At 38.1% G+C, this 11749-nt stretch overlaps 1 protein-coding gene across 12 annotated transcripts in view; it reads left to right on the top strand.

Moving 5' to 3' along the window:
• The first annotated feature begins 3946 nt into the window (after window positions 1-3946).
• syne2a (spectrin repeat containing, nuclear envelope 2a) overlaps window positions 3947-11749 on the top strand; it is an 82076-nt gene continuing 74273 nt past the window's right edge. For 11 of the 12 annotated variants that reach the window (XM_084378345.1, XM_084378337.1, XM_084378338.1 and 8 more), the window contains exons 1-5: window positions 4987-5564; window positions 5874-5978; window positions 9130-9191; window positions 11404-11499; window positions 11591-11668. In XM_084378345.1, coding sequence (XP_084234471.1) covers window positions 5903-5978; window positions 9130-9191; window positions 11404-11499; window positions 11591-11668 — 312 coding nt within the window. In that variant the 5' untranslated portion in view covers window positions 4987-5564; window positions 5874-5902. Of the gene's footprint in view, window positions 4055-4986; window positions 5565-5873; window positions 5979-9129; window positions 9192-11403; window positions 11500-11590; window positions 11669-11749 lie in introns of those variants that run through there. The other variant, XM_084378339.1, reaches the window with a different exon arrangement.

The following is an 11749-nucleotide window of genomic DNA, read 5'->3' as shown; positions in this document are numbered from 1 at the left end:
ACTAAATGTGTTGAAACGAGACAACTTCTGCACAAGTTCAGAATGTAGAATCGATGCAGTGATTTCAAACCATTGTTAAAACATGCTTTGTTATAATAACAGAGGTAATGCCATCTTCTATACACCAGTTGTGCATGTGCATGAAGTATTGACACTGTTCATATCAATCCAATCACCAGCATACACAGACAATAGTGATGTTGTGGAAGTGTAATCACTTTATCCACCTCTTCGCCCAGCACTAAACTTCTGGCCCAGGGCAGGACTGTGGCCAACTCACTCTCAGTTCAATGAACCAAACTGTAAACAGATACTGATTCATTTGCTATTGATTTTCACCAACAAAACAGTTGTGATGCTACGGTCCTTTGTGCTACAACTCAGAGTGAGCGGTTCAAATTCAAAAGAATTATACCTAATTGATTAAATATACAATTTGAAGCTGGAGTACTATTCAAAATTGGGTTGTGTGTGCAAATGGAGATTATCATTATCACATTGCCTCGTACCTTCACAAATATTTGGTGAAATGTGAGATTTCTGGCTTCCTAGAATCACCAACCACGCCCACGCTCACTGAACACCAAACATGGCAGCGCTGTAGTTTACTCTCTGTTCAATCAGTTAAAATGTAAACTCAAACTGTGATTCATTGGCTATTAATAGCTCACTCATTCATCCACAACGGTGTATGACAACACCAAAATAAGAGGATACATTTCCAAAGGACCACACAACCTGGACTGAACCAACCAATGGGTTATAACAACTGATTATAGAATGGATTTATGAGTTTGAGTATTGTTCATACTCTAACTGAAACATTGGATTTACCATTAAGCGTGACACAGAATTGGGATGCAGTAGTTCATTTAATTTTTTTCCCTTGTTTTTCTTTAAAGGTTTAAAAAAGGTGTAAAAATGTTGTGTCATGTCCACACCAGTAAACATCTCTGTAAAGGCAGAAGCAAGAAATTATTTGACCATTATAAAGGGTTCATTCACCTTTTACAGCCCAATTCCAAGTTATCCCAGCAACTTACATTTGTAGTAAATTACACAATATTTACAGATATGTACAAATTATTATTTAACTTTTACTTTAAATCAGATGTTATTGTGCTATAAATAACCACAATTGTGTTTCATATAATTCCACAGGATGAAAAATTTAAGAAAAACAAGAAAATTTTGTGTTTCAAAATGTGTCACTGGTCTCTAAGATTTGCCATCTGTATAATATATTAAGCAGTTTCAAGCACTTAGTCCAAAATCCAAGCGTCTTTCAAACCTTGAAAATACCACTTTAAAATTCAAGTGTTTGTGCTTAATATACATATTAAAAATATATGAATTTTCTGTTAATCTGGTTATGAGAAGGGCCTAATGTTAATTCACATACCTCTCTTTTGATTAAAACATTTCCTTAGCAGCTTTTTCGGTCTACAGTCACCACTGTGTTTAAAACAAACAAACAAACAAACAAACAAACAAACAAACAACTAATTTGGCATGACCTTATAAAGGACAAGAGTAAAAAAGGAAAGAAAAGACAACAATGAAATGATTAAAGGTTTGGATAGCAACTTTATTTGTTCCATATTAACAAAAATTCTAATATGACTTCTGGACAAACGACTGGGGCATTATTTGACAGCAGGAGGGGGGCTGGTCAGCATGGTGGAATACTCAATGGGCAGGCTCTGCAAAAAGAGAGGACCACAAAAAATAGACATTGAAACACAGATTGTTGAAATAAAACCTTTCCAACAAAGCAATCACCAAAATATCAGCCAGTAATGACCAGATTAGCCACCTGTCAGTGACATCTAGAGGAAAACATCTGTACTTGCACAAAATCAAGTTCAGTTCACTGGCTCTTAAAAAACCCAGGTAGTACCGTTATATACACTGTACACAGAAGTGGACAACATGGGTAAAATTCTCTGACATTTTTTATCTCGCTATAAAGATTTACATCTATATCTATATCTGTCTATTCATCTTTATATAAAATTGTCATTGATGCTTGTGCTCATTCATCTGTTACATTGCCCACAACGGCCAATTTAGCCAGACATCAAGGGTCAAGCCTGTAGACTAAAGCCAGACTTGAAATGGCCTATGAATGTCTAAATTTGCACCATTAAAGCACAATATTGCAATAAAAATGACACTTCCTCATCCGCCACACTGCTGGCTATAACTCACGTTGCATTATCTACAACCACCCAAGTAAGAGTAAGAGCCCCACAAAGTAATTTGTTCAACTAGCATAGCCATCTACTTGCCTACATTACTCTACTGATTTGTTCAAATAGCGCAGATCTGCTAGTCAATGAGGTTATGAAAAACTTGGAAATGAAACTAAGAGGACATTCAACAACACAATGTCTTAAATTCGTCTGAAAAGTTGATTGTGGTCGCTGTCAAGATTGTTCACCATCTAAAATTGTAAAGTCGCCAACCCCTAGGGATATCTACCAATGGTATAGCAAAATCTGATGGTAGACAAATTTATATCATCTCACCTTATCATATAATCTTTGCCTTTCCCTAATTATTAAGTATGAATAAACAGAATGCAAGGTTACTTACTGTCCTTTACTGCCTTCTTGCCTGGAATAGAAAGAGAAGAATGATATATCAGTTGCATTAACTCATACCACAGAAACATGTTCGTTTGAAAAAAAAACAACAACATCTCAGTACATCTACAGCTGCTTACATCACTCATATTCAGCACTATGAAAGCCATTTATTTCAGTTCTGTTCACAACTACTGTATACTTATGACAATAATGTAATATAACAACATTATTATGATACCATATGTTGTTTGTATAATGGAATACATTACAGAGCATTAAGTCTTGAACTCACCTCCATAGGAAACTTTGTAGTACGCATATGTCATGATGCCCAGTCCAACCCATACCTCCTGGTATGCCTTTGTGTAGTAAGGGCCCATCTTGGACCACCAAGCTGCAAAAAAGCTTCCGGCCATCTGTGGAGACAGCAACAGCATAGCATCAAAACAGTGCTTAGGCCAGTGCAAATGCTACAACATCAAATAACAGTTTCTTTCAGTAGAGGCATGGCTGGAAGATCAGAAGAGCAGTGCCAGAAAGACCACACCAAACTCCATTCACAATTCTACCAATTTACTGAAGTGTTGCTTTTAGGCTTATTTTTAATCAGCCTAAATAGTCATATTTTTGAACACGATACATTTAATACACTAATGTTGACTGAAGCTAAGTTTTAGAAACTGATTCCTTCATTCAGACAATGTTGTTTCTCAATATAAAGTTAGCTTGTTTGCAGCCCTGACCCTCAGCTGTGATAGGCCCAGCTAATGACTTTGGCCACCTTGGAAAGACTGATCAAAAGAGGAGGTAGCGACAATGGCAACACCATTTTACTCATGTAATCTTTGCTCTTGGTGGAATAAGTGCCATAGCTTTTCATTGACACATTCAGTAATGTATCTTTACTGAGGATAAAGTTACGGTAACGTAGCTGGCTAACGCTAATGTGCTGCTGCTAATATCACAACCTCGGATTTACCCAAGTCAGTGTTAGCATTAAATGTTAAGATATACCAGCCGCTTAAAAGAATGAAGAGGACATCTACAAGCAGCCATATAGCTGACATTTATATTGCGTTCATTTAACTATACTAGCTTAATAATTCAATCAATGAATGGCCCCTGACTAGCCGTATTAGTATCTACTCTACTGTAGAGCCAGGAAAGAACGCTAACTAGCTTTAGCAAGAAGCTAGCTAGCTGAGTACACCTGCAAAAGTGGCACACACAACCATAGCATAGCAAGTACAGATGTTAGCTTGCTTTTTTAATTGCTGTCGTGAGGCATACTATGTTTTTATGTTAAAATTGAAGTTACTTTACTAAATAAGTGCAAACTCTTCTTTTACCTTTCAGTTTATCACGCTGCAGAGAGAAGGTCAGGACAGCCGATGGTGCTAACGTCAAAGTCGTGGGGGAAGTCTTCTTCTACGCTCCGCTGTGTAGTGTTGCATCATGGGTTGGTATGTAGCGCCACCACATGGAGGCACACGAGTAATGTTTTTGATACGTGTGTAGTTATCTCTTGGCTCCACCTTGAGGACATAGTAGCTAATGTATGACATACGCCATCATTTATAATATGTATTGACATATTTCCATTAATTAAGAAAAATATAGTAAACACAGTACAGTCAGTAGATAGTGTTATTAATTGCATTAATTGTATTTTAAACATCTCAGTCAGTTAGGCAGTTCATTAAAGGAAAGGAAGGCGATTCTGATGGAAGATAGTTGATTGTTGAGTCTTATTCCCTGGTCGTCAAATATCAGTTTGGGTCAGTATTTTGCCCGAAATTCTAATCCAAAGCGTCAGTAATTGACGACCCGGGCAATGACACTCATCAATCAACTATCTTTCTCCAGAGTTCCCTTCCCTACCTTTAATGTGTGAGGTAAGAGGCTGGAAATTGGTAAGTAAGAGTGTCTGGGTTTCATCTTGTTAGGCTTTGATGTCACAAACGTGTTCATGCAGTTAAACCAGACACCACTTTCCTTTAATTGTTGCTCTTATAATCTGTGCTCTCAGTGGTCATGCACTATAATAACCTAATGTGAAAAACCTCCCACACCACTTTCAATTTCAATCACGCGCTCTTATCATGGTGCATTTTTATAGATTTTTTTTAAGTTGATGTTACATTACACAGTTTGAGACTTTCCAAAGGAACAATTCAGCTATCTTATATCCTCTTCTGCTATTTGGTGCTTGTGCCTCCGCCATAACAGAAGGGAATTTGAGGTGAGGGTGCAGCTGCTACATGTATGTGGCACACAGACTTTCCACCAGCTCTGTCTGCTCACCATAGTGATTCAACAAATAAAACACTGGCACTGCTTTCAAGGGTAAAGATGGCATTGTGTAACAGGCCCTACTGATTGTGCGCCCTCTTTCACATCATGTGAAACAAATAAATAACGAAATAAAAAGCGATTTTGGCTCCCAATTTATTTTGAATTCAATTAAAGCCTTGAAATATCGCTCTAACTCAATATGAAACTGACTGAGAAAGTCCTTGTGTCCTTATTTCTGTGCTGTTATGTCATTGCATTAGCAGACACGCAAATAGAATAAAAGAAAGACAGAGAGAGACACTATAATTTTTGTTTCCTGGAACATTAGTAATAAGTAAAGCTGAAAACAAAACTAATCCACAGTGGGATTTGTGAGGACATGGATACTGAGTTGTATGTGAGCCTGCAGGAGTGTTTTGGGCTTGCAGTGAGCGTAGGCGGGACTCTCCACCCTGTTTTTGTACTCATGCTCCAATAGGCAAGAGGTACCTTGTTTCATTTATGAGCACCTAAAGGCCACGTCCTATTTGAAGAGACTCAACACAGTGAATCAACGTAGACCTGTGCCAATATTAAAGGACACAGCTGAGGACATTTATTGTACACAATCTGCTGGTTTCTTCATTGTAATGCAGTCAGCTGCATTAGCTGCCTTCAGTGACTACAGCCCTGCTACAGGTATGTTGAAGATCCGTGACCAGGCCATCTATTTTTGTATATCTACATGATGGCAGTGTGAGGCCGGCTCTTTGTACAGCACGGTTATTCCTCCTCTTTGAACTCTTTGTTTAAACGTTTGCATGTGTCTACTTGCATCTCTGTGTTAAAGTAAGGGTGTGGGTGGGTGTGTTCTTACTGCAACATGACTAATCAGGCTGTGGCGGCAGCTAACTAAAATATTTTGGAAAAAGAATGATTCCTTTGTGGCACTGTGGATCTCACTTGGGTTGACGATTTACTAATCCATGTCTCCTGCCCCCCTCTGAGGTTGATCTCGTGTTGTGGTTGGAGACCACATGGCCTCAGGTGGAGCAGGGGATGACGATGGAGGCATTCCATTGGATATTGACAACGTGCACATGCTCCTCCAAGGTCAGTCTATTCCAGTACTTTTGTAGATGTTGTGACATGTGCTGTAGTCGGGAATCACAGTGGTGGCCAAATTATGAACTGTGTTGAGGAGATACTATTTCAATGTCTCTTGCATCACTTTAGTTTGACATATAATATGTACTATGAAGTCATAACCAAAAGAACTGCCTTAAAAGTGAAAGTGGTGGTGTTTGGTGAGAGTGGAGGTGCAGGAGGTTTACTGGTTTGTCCAGTTTCCTACTGACCAACAACTCTTACTTTCAAAATGTGTATTAGCACTATACAGCTGTGCCCTCAGGCACACTGAGGACTTTACTAGTGACAGTTTACGAACGTCACTATGATATTGAGGGTACATTTGTGCAGGTTCTATCTTTATTTCCTCAGCTGAAACAGATAATGAATGATTTGTTATTCAGCCCTTCATGCTAAAATAGGAAAACCTGCTATGTTTGTGTGAGTCATGCCACAAAGTTTGCATGTGACTCCATAGCTAATTGGATGAAACATTTGAGTTCCTGGTCAAACTGGTCTTTAATCACATGACAACACATTGAGTCCGATGACCAATCAAATTGTTCTTCTACTGCAGACGGCAAAACTACTGAACAGTAATCATGTCATGTTGGCTATAGTAATTAAAACTTACCTTAAAAGTCACTGTATTCATTGATCGGACAAATCTTTTTCCTCTCTGTAAGCAGTGCACGTCTTAAAAAGGGAATAAATCTTGCCATGTTTTATATGAGTGGAAAATAGTCATTCTGATTGCAAGATGTGCAGAATTTTGTCAATATGGCTTTACTCTTTATTTCATGAACACGAAGGAGTCTTCATGATTGTTTATGACTGTTGTCATCAAGTGTCATTTGGTCAACAATGTCACTTTAAATGCAGAGTTGACTTTGTTTGAGATGTCTTTGTTATGACAACTTGACATTAACCAAGATGACATGACCTGCCTTAAACATGTCACGGCAGGCCTAATTATTAAACTTAAAAAAACTATTTAGCTTTTTGTGTTGACATTACATTAAACTGTCATGTTGGCTGTCATAAGACCATCATTATTGTGTCATGAATATTTTTCTTGACTTGTTATTAAATGTCAATAAAAGTTATCACACTGTCAGATGCATTTGTAACAGTGTCATGAATCATTTTCCTGACCTCAACTACAGTGGTACAATTTGAACTCCTCATTAAAACAGGAATAAGTACCAAAATAACTTCAAGAGTTGTACTTGTTGCCAAAGTCAGATAACTGCTACCTGTAGTTAGCTGTAGCTAGTTAGCTCAGTCGCGCTCCTATTGGCTTCGTCAGTCCTGTGGTGCCAGGAGCCAAAACCCAGTAAGAAAACCACATTCGTTGTACCCTGTTGTCACAAAATGACACTTTATGACAACAGTCATAAACATTCAGAAAAACTCCTTCATGTTCATGACAGGTATCATGTCATGTGTTTCCTCAATATGTGACTCTTTAAGAACGTGTGCTTTTAAACACAGCTGTGTTTCATTGCCGTCTGGTACCGGCTATATACGTTTTTTTTAATATAAGAATTTAACTGTGCATCAGGGATATCAGACACAGACACATTTACATACTCTCAAAGTTGTATTTGTTGTAAATTGTGTAAAATCTATGACTGAGAAGACATGTTTGTCTGATGGCGTCTTACAATGGCCTAAAGCAGGGCGTCATTACTGACATGTTGAGGCCTCTTACTGCTGTTTCTACTGGCCATGTCAGGTGAACTGCCCGCAGTCTGGGTGGAGTGGGGTGATTAAATATTGTCATGAGTTTCCTGCCTTGGCAGGCTCCTAAACAAACAGCAGACTCACTGAGTCAGATTCAGAGCTAAATCTGATCTGCAAGTGTGAGTTTGTCAACCTGAAAGTGAGCTTGTGTGTGCTTTTCTGATTACCTCAGACTAAACATCAAGCTCTTTTAATTCATTACTGACTGAATCTTTAAATAGTCTCAACAGATTGTTTGTAATCGTAGCAGCACTGCACACAGAAACAGAGAGTAGTGGTTAAAGGTTTATGAAAGTGATGCAGAATCATATGATTACTGGCAACATCCAGATGTTCATGTTGGATACAGCTATAAGTATTCATAACACATTGAATTAATGTAGTAAAATACTTTGACTCAATGCATAAAGTATTTGTAAAATATACAATGGACACAAAAATGGCCATCATTGGCTCCACTTACTCTAAGTATCAATATACTCAGAATAATACCAAAACCACTTGCATATGTCTTTAACTTTTCCATCACCTCCATAATACTGTCCTTCAGGAGGCCTTTATAATGTTATATATAGTAAGAGGTTCATGTTTTGGCAACAGAAGCTCAGGATTTGGTCTAGTACCTCTCAAGAACCATGTATGATCAAATCCCCTCACTGTGTGTGTACATATGTCTGTCAGGAGGTTTATTCTAGCTGCGAGCTTGTCTCTGTGTATATCAGCTGTGTGTTTGAGCGTCAGTATCTATGTCTGTCGCCGTCCTGGAAGTGGTCCCGTCTTGTAGCCAGATCCCAACCAGTAGCCTTACTTTAGCTTAAAGAGGAAGTCTGCCACTCTGGGTCAACTTGTATTAGAGAAGTAGCCTCCTCAATCATCATATATGGATTTATTGGCTATTAGTTATAAGCATGGAGGGTCGAAAAGTCATTCAGTCCAATGATGTCGGTGAGTAGTTTACGGCCGACCTGCAGCTAATATCAGGATGATTTATAGATAATTATAGATGTTACAGGAGCATGTTCCAGACAGGAAAGCTCAGAGAAGGTCAGGTTGCTTTTGAGGAATATACTCGAATGTATTTGACAAATGTTCTGTGCATTTGTTTGCATTAGTTGGTGTTTTCAATCCAGCTGGAATTTAAATGGCATAGTTGAGAAAACCCAGGGATGCAGTTAACTAATTAAACACTGTCTGCACCTATGTGCTACTGCCAACAAACACAAGCTCCCAAAATCCATAAAGAATCATCATTTTTCAATTGAAACTATGTGTTTTTTTATGTTACAGCAATCCATGTCATTGGTTTTAGTATCCAGTACTTCAACTGCATTGAACAATGATCATTAAAATGCAATGAGCATAGATTACAATTTTGTTTCTGTTTCAACAGTGGAGCATGAACAGATTCAGAAAAGGACATTCACCAACTGGATAAATGCTCAACTCTCAAAGGTATGTTGATGCAGAGTGAGTGAGTGTGTGAATGAATGAACAAGAACTTAGCATTTGTTAAAGAAAACAAGAAACTGCCAGCACCTGATTTTTATGAAAAAAACACAGAACAAGTATACGTACGTATTTGTCAAAATAATCTAAAAAGTTCTTGGATGTTTTTAAAGTTTTGGATACAATATCTAATCTATTTAATGCTTCTTAAAGCAGCGTTTCTGCTGTGGGTAGTTTCAACTAAAAAAAGACCTGGTGCTTTTAGATTCAACTGTTAAACAGGGTATATCTTCTGGAGATGATCTTTATTCCAGTGAAAGTACAGAGTGAATGAGAGAGGCTGGAGTAGTGATGAAGAGAGTAACACAAGGCTGCAGGTCTACATGCAGCATCAGCATGTAAGAAGGAACTTGTCTCTTCCAGGTACTGCACAGTTTATCTTTCCCTCATATCTGAAATATTCTGTCTGCAGGAGCCAAATTCAATTTGCAACTGAATGTGTATTATTATTTACATGTTTATATGTAGTCAAATGTGTCTTGTTTTCACCAATTTTATTATGTTTGGGGGGAAGTGAATCAATATCTTTTGGTTTAATCTACGAGAGGTGTCGATGTGAGCTGTGTGCACCGGATAGGAAACACGTGTCGATCTCAGGTTTACACTCTGCATCGAGTTTCAAACAATACAGCTGTTGACCTTTAACATAGATTTCTCTTACTTACTTTTTGGCTGATGTCTCAAGCAAAACCTAAAGTACAAAAATAATGTTTGGGAGAGCTCTATCCAGGTAGTGTTGAAAAATGACATGACATCATGCTGCGGCAGAGCTGTAAATGATATGTAGCGAGCTGCAGACATGCTGACTCATTGTTGAGACAGCAGGGTGCATTGAAGCAGCTCACCGTGGATCTCGGTGGAAAGAGACCTTGAGCTGCTCGTGACCGTCGCCAGGAGTATAAATAGTGCTTCAGTGAAGCAGGACAGCACGTAATCTGAATCCTGCCAGCTCTTCATAACCTCAGGTCCATATGACTCCTTGCTAAAATCACCGGTTCATAACCTGTCATCTGTTACAACAGTCCACATACAATCCCCAACAAGAGAGACTTCCTTTATGTCTCGAGGACAATGGTCACAGTTGTGACTTGGCCTTAAGCGTTGACCTAGAAACTGTTAAGTGCTTCCAACTCAGTTTCAGTTCAGTTTTGGATGGATTTATAGGCTTTGACCTTTTGGGTTGTGGGTGTGTTTGTGAAGCAGCATTTAAAAAAATATCATGTCATTGCAAAATAATTGTTGATGTTATTGTTTCCCACAGAGTAGATCCCATTTCCCATAAACCCTTTAACTCCCTGCCACACTTTTTTCTTTTGTGCTTTGATGAACATTTCAGAAATGTTTTTCCATCAGCCTTTCACTTTTTTTTATCACATGACATGTGAAAACCCTGAACAGCTTCCTGTTTTATACAAAATGATGCAGCACATTTCACACCAAATATGAAACAGTGACCTAAGAATATTATATGGATCCATTAACAGCTGTCTAGTATGTTACTTAATTGATATTTTTACTCAAAATGAATGTTATGTGATGATAAATTGATCTTTATGCTGTTATTGCACGTAACATATTTGACAGTACTGTATGTTTGGACTTCTGCATTAACTCTCATGACAAAAATTGAGGAGCTCAGATGCCTTTGTAAGCTCTGCTACTTCCTGTTTAGAGGTTTAATCGGCTTTGAATGTGCTCCAACAACACAACATCAGAAAGATCAAAAGTAGATAAACCTTCAAAAAGTCAATAAAACAAAACTCGATTGCTGTTTTGGAATCTTTTTGTTAGTTTTATTTGTTTTACTTTACTTTTGCTTGTTTCTTAATAGGTTACTGCTAATTATAATCTCATGAATAGTCCTGTCGCTTATTTTCAATATCCAATATATTTGGCTTATTTTGCATTTTCTCGTCTTATTGTATGTCTTATGAAGAATCTGCTGAGATTTAGAAATGAAGACATTTATTACATTTGATTGTAATTTTGAACATGCCTCTGTGTTGGTATCTTAGTATCAGTATCATCTTCGATTGCATTAGATGGAACAGGTGAAGTTAATGTTGGATCATCACCCGAGCTCACCCGCTCCTTTATTTTGATGTACTGTGCAGCTGGACAGATAAACTCATAAGACTATTTGTGTGCTTTGTTACAGAGATGCCCTCCCTCATTTGTGTCAGACCTCTTCTCTGACCTCAGGGATGGGTCGCAGCTGCTCGACCTGCTGGAGGTGATGAGTGGCCAACGGATGGTAAGTTACTGCAATGTGCTAATGAATAGATTCCAAATCGAAATGAATATTAACGTCACAATAAAGCTGATGCTTTAATTTGTCTCCAAAGAAAAGACAAAGAGGCCGCGGGGTTTTCCAGCAGAGAGCCAACATTGAGACAGCGCTAAACTTTCTCAAGAAAAAATCTGTAAGTTTCCACAGAAAAAAAACCCAAACAAACAAACAAACAAAGCATGGCATCTGACTACAGTTTGTGTTATCAACATGT

The sequence above is a fragment of the Pagrus pagrus genome, assembly GCF_965226575.1.
Source record: "Pagrus pagrus genome assembly, chromosome: 16".
Classification (NCBI taxonomy): domain Eukaryota; kingdom Metazoa; phylum Chordata; class Actinopteri; order Spariformes; family Sparidae; genus Pagrus; species Pagrus pagrus.
This window is presented reverse-complemented; position numbering and strand designations above follow the sequence as displayed.